The 16,481-nt window shown below is 42.2% G+C and overlaps 1 protein-coding gene across 1 annotated transcript in view; it reads left to right on the top strand.

Annotated features, from left to right (window-relative positions):
* CRY2 (cryptochrome circadian regulator 2) overlaps window positions 1-15,730 on the top strand; it is a 40,535-nt gene extending 24,805 nt beyond the window's left edge. Inside the window, exons 10-12 of the mRNA XM_084850439.1 lie at window positions 613-702; window positions 1,610-1,749; window positions 11,033-15,730. Of these exons, the coding sequence (XP_084706565.1) occupies window positions 613-702; window positions 1,610-1,749; window positions 11,033-11,050 (248 nt within the window). The 3' untranslated portion in view covers window positions 11,051-15,730. The remainder of the gene's footprint in view (window positions 1-612; window positions 703-1,609; window positions 1,750-11,032) is intronic.
* Window positions 15,731-16,481: the final 751 nt, after the last annotated feature.

Raw genomic sequence — 16,481 nt, 5'->3', positions numbered from 1 at the left:
AATGCTCTTCTAGCTGAACCTTACTGGAAAATTGCTTGTATCATGGGTTAATGTAACTTCACATTAGTGAAGCATCAACAGCTTTGTTTTCTTGACTGTCAGATTCATGTTACACCTGTACATACAGTTTCAGCCCGCAGCTTGTCAGACCTAATAAGATTCTTCAAAGGGCCATTCAGTCCATGATCTTTGGATTTTAATAAAGGTAGTTTAATATTGGGCCAAACAATCCTAACTCCTCAGACAGTTGTCCAAGGGAGGCAAGGATGTGGTGGAGGTGGCCCTCCAGAGGAGAGGAGCTTGGGGGTGGAGGGTCCATATCTGCCCCAGAGGCCCTCTGTATGCTTGTGGAGCTTTCTGTAGACATAATCAGCAACCAGCAGTAGGCCCCAAAATGGGGCTTTCTGAGGTCTTGGTCAGGCCCCTCAGCTATTCTAGCCTGTAGCTAATCCCCCCCAACCTCGGGTTCTAATTTCTGAGGGAAGCTAATATCTGAGTCTTGACCCAAGTGAATATATCTGTTACTAGTGCAAATGTTTGCATGTGTGTTTTAGGATGCAATAAAAAGACATGCCTATTCTTTAATTGAGACATTATCATGACTTGTTCCAGGTTTATTGGCCTCTGTCCCTTCCTGCATGGAAGATCTCAGCAACCCAGTCACAGACCCTTCTGCAAGCCAGGGAAACTGCATTAGTACAAGTGAGTAGGTGTTAATTATGCAAACTGTTTAATGGGCACTTGGAGATCACAAGTGACTAAGATTAGTTCCACAAGGGACGGAGGTAGTAGATCATCTCCAGTAGACTTGCTTGGGGTTCAATGAGGTCTCTGTTCTAGAAGGCCTTTATAAGACTAAGGGAGCAATCCTATGGCCACTAGTCAGCAGCTAGACGGCCATAGGATGCATCGGTTTCCAGGAACCAACCTCAGAGCCCACGCTCCAAGGTCGGTTCCCTGAGAACTGACCTTCCCCCCCCTCCCCCAAGCTGCCTCACAGGCAGCTCAGAATGGCTCCATGCTCGGAAGAGTAATGCAGAGCAGTGAAAACGGGGCATTCCAGGGCAGGGAAGGCAGAAATGCCGGTATGACACAGCCTGTGTGTTGTCCAGCAGCCGCTTCCCCCACTCGAAATTGGCTGTGTAGCCGCAAATGCAGGGCAACTGAAGCACAGAGGGGATGATCCCCTCCGCACTTCTCCTTCACTGCATTGGATAGGTGATTGCCTCCATGTTTGGAGGCGGCCGCCTACCCTGATAGGATTGTGCCCTCTGTGAGTCAGTGAACATTTTCTGCACTTGTCTGTACATGAAGCTTGCCCAGACAAGGGGTGACTGGAGAAGATATTTAAAGAGGGAAGCTGGCATTAGCTGACCAGTGTCTTCTAACGCTTGCTCAGGGCTGAAGGAGAAAAGATCGGTATTGCCTACAGTACTGAAATCATAAGGGGAATATATGGTTATGGTTCTTCATTTACGTGGCATTTGCCTTCTCAACTAGTGCCTGTACCTTCCACCCAGTGTTGCAAATACTTCCATACCTATATAACAATATTTGCAGCTCTGGAGCCAGAGGAATGTTCTAGTGATTCTTCTTTACCATTTTGTAGTGTTAAGGCAGACCCAATGTGGCCAGACTTCTCCAAAGCGGAAGCATGATGTTGTAGAGGAACATAGTGAAGAGCTGTACAAACGAGCGAAGGTGATGGCTCTGCAGATTCCAAAGACCCCACGACAAGAACTTGTGCATGTGAGTAACTAGGATATACTTGGGACTGGAGCTCATGTGATCACCCAATCAAGTAACTTAGATTTCTGTTCCTTGACAGCAGTTCAGACATCACTATACCTGTAGAATCAGGGCCACTACCAGCACCTGGTATCCTTGGGTAGCTGCCAAGATCCCAGCAGAGCCCACTACTGATGCCTGGGCCTCTTTTTACTTTTTTTCCCTGGCTTGCACTCTGGTCATGCACAAGGGCAGTATAACTAGGAAGTTGTTGTGTAGTGCTGAGGAGAGGAAGACTCTCATACAGCCACACACGACCAGATTGTAGGGTAGCAGGAACTGAGAGGAAGCGGTGCAAAAAGGCCCCAGCTGAATCTAGCCTCCATTTTACTTTCCCACAATGCCTTGATGTAGTATTCCCCTGGGGCATTATAGTTAATTAAAATGGTGGCTAGACCTAGCTGCTTGATGCTGCTTGGAATTCTGCTGATACCACTGCCTGCTGATGGAGGACGGGGCTCACCAGAGGTGCTTTGCCCAGTGCCCCTGAAACCTGGAGCTGGCCCTATGTAGGATGAGTATTAAATGCGTTTCATGGAAACAGCTAAATTCCATGCAGAAGCTTGTTTCTATTTGTCACTTGGAAGTCCCTCTCCCCGTCCCTCCAAGGATAAGCTAGAATCTGGTATCCTTTCCCTAGTGCATTATCTATACAATCAATGGCTGTGGTAGGCCGTCACAGCACCCCAGAATTTAAAAAATGCATGTGGCTCAATCACTCTGGCTTGGCTTTTCCTGCCAGTGGGAGTAGCTACACAAGCCAGTGTCTCTCTGCCAACAAGCCAGAGTTGTTACCAAGGGATTGTTCTAGATTACAGCTCTCACATGCTGGCTCTCTCATGGTAACTCCAAATTTTAAAAAATTCTAGGTTACCATGCATAACATGTGAACCAGGCCAATATTACTTGATAAGAACAAATACTCCTCTTTGGGATGCTGCTGTTTCTGCTCTGTTTCCCACATCCTTTTTTCTTCCATTTTTTTTAAATTAATCCATTAAAAGGGTTAGTCATGAGTGGCCTCAGGCAGTCTACAACATACAGTCAGGGACAGAAATATTGGAACAAGGATAACTGTTTTGGCCGTTGGCCTCCATACACCACTGAATTGAAGTTGAAAGAAAACACCGAGATGGGAGCGAAGTCAGGACTTTCAGCTGCAATTCAAGGGGTTTGACAAAAGTGGGGCACTAACCATTAAGCAAGTACAGCCAGTGGCATACACACCACAAGTGTGTATTCAGCAAGGGATGCACACCCATCGTTGGTGGCTCATAAGTAATGGAACAAATGGCTGACAAGCAGCTGCATGGCCAGGTGTGGCCTGTTTCCTGGGTACCCCATGACCAATCAAGCAGATAAAAGGCCTGGAGGTGATTCTGAGTGTTACATTTGCATTTGGTAGCTGTTCATTGGAACTCCCAACATGAGGTCCAAAGAGGTGTCCATGCAAGTGAAGGAGGCCACCATTAGGCTGAGGAAACAAAATAAACCCATCAGAGAGATAGCAAAAACAGTGGGAGTGGCCAACACAACAGTTTGGAACATCCTGAAAAAGAAGGAATTAACTGGCAAGCTCAGCAACAGCAAAAGACCTGGAAGACCACAGAAGACAACTAAAGTGGATGACTGCAGAATTCTGCTCATGGTGACGAGGAACCCTTTCACAACATCTAGCCAGGTCAAGAACGCTCTTGCGGAGGTAGGCATGTCATCGTCAACATCTACAGTCAGTCGTCTTTATGAATGTAAATACAGAGGCTTCACAACAAGGTGCAAACCACTGGTAACGCTCAAAAACCAAAAAGCCAGATTAGCCTTTGCCAGCAAACACCTAAAAAGGCCTGCCCAGTTCTGGAATAAGATTCTTTGGACTGATGAAACCAAGATTAACTTGTACCAGAATGATGGGAAGAAAAAAGTATGGAGAAGGAAAGGAACACCTCATGATCCAAAGCATACCACATCATCTGTCAAACATGGTGGAGGCAGTGTTATGGTATGGGCATGTATGGCTGCCAATGGAACTGGGTTACTGGTGTTTATTGATGACCTGACAGCTGATAAAAGCAGCAGGATGAATTCTGAAGTGTATAGGAGTATACTTTCTGCTCAGATTCAGCCGAATGCTGCCAAACTGATAGGACGTCTCTTCATATTGCAGATGGATAATGACCCCAAACATACAGCAAAAGCTACCCCAGAGTTTCTCAAGGCAAAGCAGTGGGATGTTCTTCAATGGCCAAGTCAGTCACTTGATCTCAGCCCAATAGAGCATGCTTCTAACTTACTGAAGACAAGACTGAAGGCAGAAAGACCCACAAACAAGCAGCAGCTGAAGACAACTGCAGTAAAGGGCTGGCAAAGCATCTCGAGGGAGGACACTCAGCATTTGGTCATGTCCATGGGTTCCAGACTTCAGGCAGTCATTGACTGCAAAGGATTTTCATCCAGGTATTAAAGGTGATCCTTAAGTTTGAAATGATGTTTTGTTCCATTACGTATGGCCACCAATGATGGGGTGGTGGTGGTATGCAACTGGCTGTACTTCCTGAATGGTTAGTGTCCCACTTTTGTCACACCCCTTGCATTACAGTTGAAAGTCCAGACTTCACTCCCATCTGGGTGTGTTTCCTTTCAACCTCGATGTGGTGGTGTACAGAGGCCAACTGCCAAAACAGTTATCCTTGTTCCAATATTTCTGACCCTGACTGTAAGATCCTAGAGTTGGAGGAGATCTCAAAGATCAGTTCTGTTATTTATTTATTTTTTATTATTCAGACTGCCTGAAGTCACTCACAACTGACCCTTCTAGTGGACTAATTAAAAAAATAAAACATGGGGCAGACAGGGAGAGGATATGCAAGTGGCTTGCACTCTTTTTTGGGGGCGGGGGGTAATATCCAAGTTGAAGCTTTGTCCCAGTATTGAGAGCTTGCTCATCTACACAAGTAGTTATGATAGTTCTACTTCAGATACTGAAAAGAAACATATAGAATAGGAAGGACACATAGCTCAAACTTCCTATTCCCTTCAGTTGATGTAACATTTGATTCTAAAGTTATATGCTTAGGATAATAAAAGCGGGTGGGGGGGAGTTGACTGGCTGAGTGGGTAAGGGTAGTGGTGAATGCCTCTTTATGACAAAGGGTGATTCCATCTTGCATAAAAGAGTCTATGGTAAGATCTGTTTTTAATAATAATAAAAAGTCCCTGAACCCCACTATACTGGATAATTTCCAGCTGATCTCCAGTATTCCATTCTTGGGCAAAATGCTGGAACATGTGGGGGCTTCTCAGCACCAGGGATTTCTAGATGAGTCAGATTATCTAGATCCATTTCAATCTGGCTTCAGGCCTGGTTATGGGACAGAGAATGCTCTGGTCGCCTTGGTGGATGATCTACCCTGGGAATTGGACAGGGGGTGGGTGTTCCTGTTAGTTCTGCTGGACCTTTCAGTAGCTTTTGATAGCATCAACCATGGTATCCTTCTGAAGTGTTTGTCTGAGATGGGACCAAGAGGTTCTGTTACACGGTGGCGGTGGTGCTACGGGATTCCTGTTCAATGCCATGGCTCTTGGCCTGTGGTGTCCCCCAGGGTTCCACCTTATTCCTCATGCTATTTAACATATGCATGGAACTGCTGGTAGAGGTTGTCTGGAGTTTGGGGAATCGGTGTATACTGTACACTGATGACATCTAATTCTATCTCTCCTTTCCACCTAAATCCAAGGAAGCTGTGCTAATTCTAAATCAGTGACTGTCATTGGTAATGGACTAGATGAGGGTGAACGAATTAAAGCTTAATCCAGAAAAGACAGAGGTACTCCTGGTTAGTTGAAAGGCAGATCAAGGAATAGCGATTCAAGCTGTGCTGGATGAGGTTACAGTCCCCCTGAAGTCTCAGGCTCACAGTCTGGGTGTATTCCTGGACTCAGCCCTGAAGGTGGATGCCCAGGTGTCAGTGGCCAGGAGTGTGTTTGCACAGCTGAGGCTAGTGCACCAATTGTGCCCACTCCTAAAGATGTCTGGTCTGGCCTTGATTACACATGCCTTAGTTACACCCTGTTTGGACAACTGTAACTTGCTCTATGTGGGGCTGCCTCTGAAAACCGTTTGGAAACTTCAGGTGGTCCAGAATGCTGCGATCAGACTGTTGACTGGGGCTGGTTACAGGGAGCACACGACACGCTTGTTACAATAGCTTCACTGACTACTGATCCGTTTCTGGGCACAATTCAAAGTGCTGGCTATGACCTTAAAGCCCTATATGGCCTGAGGCTGGGCTGCCTGAAACATTCTCTTCTTCCATACGCGTCTGCTTGGGTTATACGATCTTTTGGGGAGGCTCTTCTTTTGGTGCGACTGCCTTCAGAGGCATGTTTGGTGCCGATGCAAGAAGGGACCTTCTTGGTGGCTGCTCTCAGGCTATGAAACTCCCTGCCTAAGGAGACTGGGTTGATTCCCTCTCTGCTGTCCTTCCACTGGCAGGCAAAGACGTTTCTGTTCAAGTAGGCCTTCAGCTTGTAAAACGGTCTATTAGGCTGACTGCTGTTTTTATTCAGTAATTTTGGTGTGTTATATGTGTTTTTAATGTATTTATTTTACTGTTTTAAACTATGCTTTAAAATAATGATTTATGAACACCATTTTCTTGGTGGAAAGGCTGGGTATAAATAGAATAAATAAATTATATTGAAAGTTGGAGAAGATGCTGTCACAAATAAGTCATGGGAATATATGCCCCTCAATAGCATTGTTACATTTTTGGCTCATATGTTATTAACAGTGCAAATGCTGTCCAAAACAAGAAGAAACATTGCTATGATTTGGCTGGTTCAGCTAGTTTGAGAAGAAATGGGAGAAGGAAGGGACTTTCCTTTTCTTTAAGATCTGAGAAACTTTTAGCAGCCCCACTTTGTATTAGGCTGATAGCTATTACTGACTGAGCTTTTTGGTGGTGACCCCAAAGTGTATGATTTTGGTGCTGTACTTTTAATTTGTTATTATGTACCCCACTTCAAGAATCCCAATTGAAAAGTGAATTATATATTATAATAAATGCTAGAATGAACAAGAACCCCCGGATAGCCATTTGTATACATGGCTTATTCCTCTCATGTAGAAGTGCCTGCCAAAGTTTTCGTCAAGCTAGAATTTGACTAACTGGTTGCCAGAGGGCAGTGCTATATTTCATTTTTGATTCTTTCATTTTAGAGTGATCCTGTTGAGAGTTGGCCTCCACTTTCTAGGGGGGAAAGCACTGCATTCTATCCCAGCAGCTTAGACTTCATTCTCTGTTTGCTTAAAGGAGTTTTATCTATTTACCATGTGTATACACTGTCCTTTCTCAAAGGAACTCAAAGCAGTGTCGATGGTTCTCCCCCCTCCCGCCCCATTTAATCTTCATAGTAACCCTGCGAAGTAGGCTGGCTAAGAAGCAGTGATTTGCCCAAAGCCATTCTTGGAGTTTCATGAATTAGTGGATATTTGAATCCAAGACTCCATTGTCCAAGTCAGACCCTCTATCCACTTTGTTTACTTTCCTTCAGACTTTGAAACCATTGATCATTCTGTTCTTCTCTCTCTGTTATATTCTTTTGATTTTGGTGGTTGAATGCTTTCTTGGTTTCATTTTTACCTTTTGAATATATTTTTCCCTGTATCTGTTAATAGTAATTGTTTCCCTCATTCAACTGGAATTCCTAAGTGATTTGTCTTTGGTTGACTTCTCTTTATCCTTCTTGAAGGCAGCATCTGGGGAGCCTTAGGATGCTGCAGATTTCCTCTTCTGTGGTCATACACAGAGCTATGACACTGGAGGAGAAGATCTGATAGTAGATCTTCCTCCACCACCACCCCCTATCAGTCACCATGGAAAGCTTTGCAGCAGTTCCTCTTCTGAGGTTGCAACAGCAACCTCAGGAAACGATGGAGAGAATTGGAAGAGGGATGTTGCTGGTGGGCAGAGAGAGGGGTGGATGTGGATCCGCTGGATCCACAAGCTTCTCCATTCCTCACTCCAAGAGGGTAAGCAAGCTAGATAGGCTCACAGGCCTGTCTAGCTAAACATGCTGAAATGGAGAAATGGGAGGCTAAAATGCCTCCGTCATTCCTCCTGCCCTGCCTGGCTCTTGCCAGCAGAACCTAGGATAGACACTTAGGATAGACGGAGGGCTCCAGAGTCAGAGACCTCATATCTATCAAGCATTCTTAGTCATATTATTACTTTTCTTAACATTCATTAACTTGAATGGTATCTCTGCCATTGACCTGCAGTTCTACATTGCTGCATCAGATCTGTCTTCATCTTGTTGTTTCTGACTGGTTATTGGCTTATTACCTTATCTAAAACTGAGCAGCTTTGTCATTCTGTGTCTGAAATGCTTCTATTTTTCTTTCTTACAAATACAGAAGCTTGTACTTGTACTCTAAACAACTCCAAACTCTATTTTATTTGAACTGCTTAAAAATGTTTTCAACTTTTAAATATGGCTAAAAATTGTATTTTTATCTCCATCTACTGAAAAGACATTGTTTCATTTTATTATTTCCCAGCTTAACTACTGTAATTGTTGTTCTCATTTGCCTCTTTCTCAACCTTACTCTCTTCTTTTTAGACTCCACTGCTCATTTGGCTTTTTTCTGGGTCTTAATTTACCCACATTTTTCCTCTTGTTACACTCCCTTCCTTGGCTACTTTTTTCTGATTGAATCAAGTTTGTCACTACTCTTGGTTTTAAATCCTTTCGCTATTTGGATCTTTATCTAACTTCTCTTCTGTTTGCCTTGTCATAATCCCTGCTCTACCAAAACTCTTCTCTTGGCTAAATCTCAGACTCTGGAACATGCTGCCTCCCAACATCTGTAGTTCTTCCTCCTTGCAAGTATTTTAAATAATATCATAAAATCTGTCTTCGCCCAAGCCTTTAACCTCTAATATCTGCCTCTTCTCCTTTACTACCTATCCTATTTAGTTCGCAGTGTGGTGAGTAGGGGTGTTCTTTTTAACTTAATGCTTGAGATACTTCATAAAGAAAAATAATAGTTATTACTACTACATCATTGGTCTTCAGTGGTGGATTGGTATCCACAAATGAGTCATGCTTTGAACTAAGAATCTACAAATTGCCCTATATCCAGTCTGTGTCAGTTTCCGCATATATTTAGTCCTAAGTCTGTTTTGTCTAATATCCTCTTCATTCTGCAATTAAAACACATATATACACACATGAAAATTCACATTACTTTTCATACTTAACTTTTTTTAACATATGCATTTTGTACGCATCTTTTTCTAATACACACATTTTTGTACATATCTTTCCCCAGTATATGCAGTTGTGTACACTATTTTTGAGCTAAGAACGGCATCACAAAATACAGACAAATGAGGAATCTAAAGCATAACTCTGATCCAATCCACACATTAGTCTGGAAAATGTTAATTAGTGTCAGGTTTCCTGATTCCGCCAGCACACACACTCAGGCATTCTGACACTAGACACCTAGATCAGTGAGATTTCTTTATTGCAGGAAATCTCAGGGCAAAAGCTTAACAGTTACACTCTTCCAAAATCATATAGCTGATGATCAGTAGGTATAGGTTCTATGTAATTCTAGAACAGTTTAAAACTAAACACTGCTACTGTGACTGAGATCCTCATCCATATGGTTTCTCTGTTGCCATCTCCATGGCTCTGAACACAAGGGAAAGGACTCGGGATTCCTGGCATATCTAACCCAGGCAATCCATACAAGGGTTCCAAATCCTGGACGAAGAATGGGAATAATTCCTGGAATGATCCCTCGGGCAATCAAGGGGTAAATTCTTGAAAGGCCTAAACAAAACCACACCAATAGAGAATTAGTCCAGCTTTGAATCTTTTGTTGATAACTCCAGGCTACATGGTTGAGGCCCAAGGGAAGGGTAAACCCACATGCGCAATGAGTTCCGTGCCACTGCTTTCGCATTGGTAACTCCATGCTGCATGAGTCCAGGCAGAGGAAGGTCCAAACGTTGTAGATCAAACTCAGCCTGCCAGTACGCTGAGCTGATGACAAAGGCACACAATCCACAGCAAACAAGACTTCAAGTCTATGAAAAGCCTCATGGTACTTTTCATGGCAAGTCTTTAGCAATCTAAAGTTTCAATTAAGGGAGAGTCCATGTGCAGAGTGTGTCTAAAAGCCCAAACGATGATGGATCGAAACAGAGAAGGCTTTGGACAATGAAGATCAGATGTTCCTTGCAAAGGCTCTTCACTTTTGCATCAGCTTAAAAGGGAAGGCATGACACCCCCTCTGGATCCTTTGACAGACAAGGGCCTTTGGCCTTTCAGCAAGGCCCCTGTCTAAACAGCATTGACAGTTCAGCCTGGGCAACCCTTCTGCAAACCCCACGCCACGTCTGTCAGGTTCTCATGGACAGCTTCCAGCCTCCCTGCCTGCCAAGGCCAGACCAGCAGGTAGACAGGGAGTTGGGTGACTCCCCCTGGCTCTGCTCTGAGAACACTGACAGAGATCAGCACATACAGAGTCTGACATTCCAGAGGCTGAATAGGCCCAAGCCCTTCCAGGCTACTTCTTATAAAATCTTAGCCAAAACCTGCAAGGCCCACTGCAGTGCTGAAGCTGGACCCTGACAATTGGGTTGGTTCACTTAAAGCGGACCAAACAAAATTATCCAACATCTTGACCCTGAGCTAAGGTGGATCACACCAGCAACATCATTTTTCTACTTTAATATAGAATGCTTGATTTTTAAGAGGAGCAATACAAAGTAAGAGATAGACATATTGACCCAGTTCGCACATCATGGTGGCAATTCCCGGGTTGTTTAATCCATAAACAATCCAGAGTTCTGGGTTCGCATGTGATGAAACAACCCAGGAATGTGTCGTTCCTGGGTTGTTAATTGAAAGTGGAAACGATGAGCATGCTCTGCTCATCCCCACAATTCCTGAATTAAACAACCCAGGAATTGCCGCTGGGGCATACAACCAGGTCAGTGTGATCAGCTATTGCATGCTGGGGTTATATTGAAGATTACTGCAGTGGAGGCTTTCTAAATAATAACTAGGAAGTATTGTTTCACTGATATACTCAGCTTGTGCTTCTGGAGCAAACTGACAGAGCTTCGGCTATTGGGTGGTATAGAAATGAAATAAATAAAGTAAATAAATAGAACTACCCACTTTCTAGGGGAAAAACTAACTCTTGGGCTCTTTCATTTCTTTACAGCCTGAAATGGGAAATTGACAAGACAGAAATCATGTCCTGGAGCAGCCACTGCAGTAGCAGAGATGGATTTCTACCAGAAGCATCAGAACGTTGACCTACGACTTTACCTGTTGAGTGTGTGGATGTGTAATACAGATAGCTACCACAGAAGGACTCTTAAACTCCTGTGCAGGATGAAGTGAGCAAGTTTCATCAATAAACAAAAGCTTTAGAGAACAAATCTCTGGCTCTCCTGAGAGACGCTTGGAAGTGCCTAAGAAAAGACTTGGGATAAGATTTGCTCATTCCTAAGTATATCCCAGTTACCTCCAGTGGGATGCACTTGTTGCTCCATTTAGAGCATCTCTTGCTTCATGTTTTCTCATCTCGGTTACTTATCAGGTACTGAGATGAACAGTGCAGAATACTTCATGATCACTGTAGTTCTGGGAGATGCACCTATTACACACTCCAAACAGCCTGACATTCGGACAGAAGTAACATAGTACACCATATGAGCACATCTGTAAAACACTACAGTAACAGCAATGACCAATTTGACCTAGGGCTATAATAATATTTGGATGGTGATAATGGCAGTAACGTTTCTATTAAACCTGAAAGACCGTTATGGCTCTTCCACCACATAGCGTTCATGTTCCTATTCAATTCTGAAAAGTATTCTAAATGCATGATTTTCCTTTGGGAAGGCCTGTGTGTTGCAACTCTGCAAGAAAGACTATAGTACTGGCCACAGAAATTTGCTCCCATAAAAAATCCCAGCTTTCAGATATTTAAGAAGTAAGCTTCTAGCCCTTATGGTTGCAAAGGTGTGCATGAAAGCAAAGCCAGATTCATTGCTGAGTAAGATTTCTTGTGGACAGAAGGTGTAGTTTCAGTGTACTACATAGCTTCTTGCCTCTCCCCATGACTTGCAGAAGTGGAATAAATTGTACAAAATAAGAGATCACACATGTGCTTCACTTGCATAGTTTGCAGTTCACAAAACTGCTTTTCTTGCAACAATTGGATTTCTTTAGCAAAATTTTTTAAAAGCACGGAGTATAACAGTATTGCAGGTGTAAATTTCCTGCTTGTAAGTGGGCACCTCAGAAGCTATGCTTCGCTTAGGAAGAGTTTTCCAACTTCATAACAGCCTGGAATTTCCTCCTTTACTGTAAGAAGCTCATGAAATAGATTGAACCGAGTCCATTGTGTTGACTTATTAGCAGTTAACACTGAGATTGAGACTGAAAGATCTCTCCTGCATGGATTTTTCCCACAGTCCTCTTCTGAAGTGGTTAGTCCCTCTTCCCAGCTGTAGGCTGCAGTGCATTAACATCTTTTTTAGGTATTCCCTGAATCTTGTACCCTGCACTGCATCCCTTGCCTTCAGTGATCTGAAGGAATTATGTTGTTGGGCTAGAATTCCAAGTGCTCAGTAAATTGATCATGTCCTCTTCATTTGTTTTCCTTGTAGCCTTGGCAGGGTTGCTGGCCCCCTCCCAGACTCAGAATAGTGGGAAATACCATGTTTGTGACCTTGAGAAGAGATTGTTTCATGTAGCTGGTACCATGCAGTGAAATAAGCTGTCCTGTGTAAAGCACTTCAGAACTGTTAGCAGTTAGATTCCACAATACAGCTGGTGTAACGTTTCTCAGCTGCATAGAGCTATAAAACACCCTAATAACCTGCTCCTTTATGGGATTGAGTCTATTAAAATTAGGGACCTAGTCTTTGGACCATTGAACATTGAGAAGGTGAGAGTGAAGAACAGACTTGGTGACACCTGAAGGCTTGGAAGACATAGGAAAGTTGAATCTTTCTAATTAAGGGGCTGTTCTCTGACAACCTTACCTAAGACACTTGTCCAGTGAAATCCTTGGACACACTTCCCAAGCAGACAGATAGGCTCTTCAGGCCTCATATTGGTGTACTTACTTCCTAAGCCATCATTTCTGGCTCCTCCTTAGAGGAAAGTTAAGCATAATCCATATTATTTGGTGTTCGGTTTCTTTCTGAATACTTAACAGCAGGAGATACCCGGTTTCCTACTACAGAGTAGGAAAGAAATGCACTTTCTACACTTCACATTCAAACTGTGACTTCTCTACTTTGAAATGTTTTCCTGCTTTTATAGTTGTTGTGTTGTAACTATTAACTTGTTTTATTAAGTTGTTTTATAAATGTCTTTATCCCTCTATTTGTTGTCTTAGTTAATTTTAATTAGTAATGAATCCAGCAAGTCCAAGATTATTGCCTTGTTTACAAAACTGTCTAACTAGAAAATTTCTAAAACTAATATTAGAATACAGTTCTGGAATAACATACAGTTCTCTTTTTCTTCACGTTTTAATACTGGCTTTAAAAAAGAGCACCCAAACAGGGCCAGATACATTCTATGCCATATCGCAGGCTTTGCTTCTAAATAAGCAAATGCAGGAAGTAGAATAATTTTGGTTTATTACAAGGCATAAGACGATGAAAAAGGCTTCCAGTTGCATGACATAAGGATCAACAATGGAAAAACCATGGTAGTAACATAATGCAATCGTTGTTGCAGTGTCAGTGTAGATCATGTTTTGCAGAGTACAAGATGACATACCTGCCCTGAGGAGCTTACAATCTAAAATTTGACACTGGAAACAAAGGAAGTGGAGGCAGGCATAAATAGAAATTATGTGTTTAGTTAATATATGTTTAGGCTTGATTATACTACTCAAAAAATGTACATTCATTTGCTCTATTCCAGAATTACAAGAACCAGCTTTCACTTGTTGCAAAAAGGAGTTTGAAAATAAGCAAAGGCCTGTCTTAAAGAGACTTGGAAATCAAAGATAGTTTTGTGTTTGGCAGTTCTGTTTCTACCCAAGCCCCATAGTTCTTGCTCCTTTGCCCAGTTCTCCTATCCAATATTTTCACTATTCTCAAAAATAATACATTGTGAAAGAAGTCAAAACTGAAAATTAAGTCAGAAAATCAATTAATTTCATGCTTTTGAGCAAGAATGGTGAGCTGAAGCTATTGAAGGATATCTAAGCTAATGTAGTAGAACTTTTAGGCTAAAAAGGCTTATTCTTTAAATAGCTGAGATGTTTTTTGTCTACATCCTTGTTGCATATTTACCTTTTCTCCATATCATATAGGCTTAGTTTTATGCTGTAGGGATGTTTTTTCCCCAACTACCCTGAAAAGTTGATCAAATACACAAATGATGGATGTCACTTGAATTCACTCTGTGGCATATACAGACCACTTGTCTTGCTGCCTAATGGCTGCATATTGACTACTGCTAATATTAATCGTCAGACAAAATTGTGAGAATTAGTCACTTCTATCCAAGACATGGGATTTTTGCCATTTACCATGGGGAGGCTATGGATCGTGTTTACAGAGGATGATGTGTTTGTATTGGGTATTACAGGAGCTCCAACTAGCAACCTAGGATCCTAAACTGTAATAGGTGCCAAAATATTAACTGGTTGCTCAACCATGAGTACAAGAATAAGAAAATGTAATATTTCTGCTGTGAAATAGGCCTTTTACCCTAGGATAAGTGTTAGATCAGAAATATGTTCCATCTTTATGGGATGGAGCCCAAATACATTCATGGGTTCCTAGTATTACAAATAAGACAAACTGGGTTGGACTTGCATGATTAACAGCTCTTCTAGGACATTCTCAAATAACAAATGTTTGATCTCCAGCATGAAACTGCTGTGTCTGATAGACAAAAGGCTTTGGGTGAGAACCCTCTGGGACGTGCATAGTGGACAGTGTGGGAGGGTTCCCACCAAAATGTTCCTCAGCTTTAGAAGTTTCCCAGATGTGGCTCAGCGCAGGTGCAGAGCCCATATGTGGGAATGCAGAGATGACCACTTGAAGAACTACAGTTACAGGTAAACAACCTGCATTTAGGCTGAGAATAAGTGACTGGCCCAAAGTTACCCAGTAAGCTTCATAGCTGTGTGAGGACTAACCCAGATCTCCTAGTCCAACACTCTAACCACTACACCACACTGGATTACATCCCAGGAGGTTTTTTTGTAATGCTAAAGAGGGGCACACCACTTATTATTTTAATCCTTCACTTAGTAGAGTCTCCCTGCAACAGACTAGAACCTGTGAAGGACCAGATCTTTGATCACCTCAAACCTTTCAGTGTGTCTGATTATATGAAATTGCAATCTGTAACAGAGCTTGTCAAAGACTACTTAGATTTGCATTTCTGCCTGAGAAACACTTTGCTTACCTTTAACTATTGGATTCAGTTATATTTCCAGGCATAGCTGGACAAGAGATTAACTTAAGTAGTTAGTTAGAATTGAATACTGCCTTGTAAGCTGAAAAAATATGAGGGTAGAGGGATGGGCTGCCACACTTCATTTCTGGTGCTAAACCAGTGGAGATTTGCCTCTGACTTCAATGGGACAGGTTTTGCACTGAAAGTGCAATTCATCTCTAATGACAGACTCCCATTTACAGTGAAGGTTGATTATGCACTTTCAGCCCAATCTTTTGAATGTTTATTTAGAAGTTACTCCTATGGTATTCAGCGAGACCTATTCAAAATTAAGTGTGTATAAAATGAATTTATCATGGCTATTCAATGGACAACTGGAAAATGGGTGGCTGTTAATTTTGTATTTGTTTACCTTTAAAATTGCTTGGTTCTGACTGTCAAACCAATTTTTCAAATAATTTTATTTGTGTTATTTAAACAAACTATTAGTGGCTATGTAGTCTTTGGTATCTTTCTACCTAAAGCACTTGCTTAAAGCTGTTTTGTAGTTACAGATGCAATTATTTATCTTTTTCTAAATATTTATATTGAAGATGTGATCCAATCACTTCATTATTTTCAGCTCTTTCCTATCTAATTCTCTTATTAGGCCAAGTCAGAGGTCACAAAAATGTGCAAGTTTCTGTGATATCCAGATCTGTTCATCAGGCACAATGTTACAATAAGCTGGTGTGTGGTGGGGAGGGAAATAGCGGGGAGGCTGACTTGATTTTGAAGTCATGAAGTCTGCATCAGAGTCTTAACATTGAAATGCGGGAGGAGAGGATTGCAGACATTTAAGTTAGGTTCTACCATGTGATGTGAGGACTGCTGGGAGCAAGAAACAAACAATGGTTGAACACCCATTCTAGAAAATATATGATCCAGCTGTTACTTGGAACTGCTTCCAACCTTAGAAAAACACACAGGTTCCTTGGTAGGTGGAAAACAGAAGTAGAGAAAAGCTAGACAGCTTTTATATTAAATAATTTGGAGATAATTTAGATGGACTGACCATGCAGTCCTTATCACTTCAACATCAAATCACCACCACCACTAACCTACTTCTTGTAACATCTTGCATGGTAGAGATCTGGAGATCGCAAAAGCTTGCACATTTTTTGTGATCTTTGAATTGGGCTAATAAAGGTATGACCTTAATATGGATTTTGGCATCTTGTTCTTAG

Source organism: Heloderma suspectum, chromosome 1 (assembly GCF_057233095.1).
Source record: "Heloderma suspectum isolate Gila_16-S chromosome 1, 16-S_ref, whole genome shotgun sequence".
Classification (NCBI taxonomy): Eukaryota; Metazoa; Chordata; class Lepidosauria; order Squamata; family Helodermatidae; genus Heloderma; species Heloderma suspectum.
This window is presented reverse-complemented; position numbering and strand designations above follow the sequence as displayed.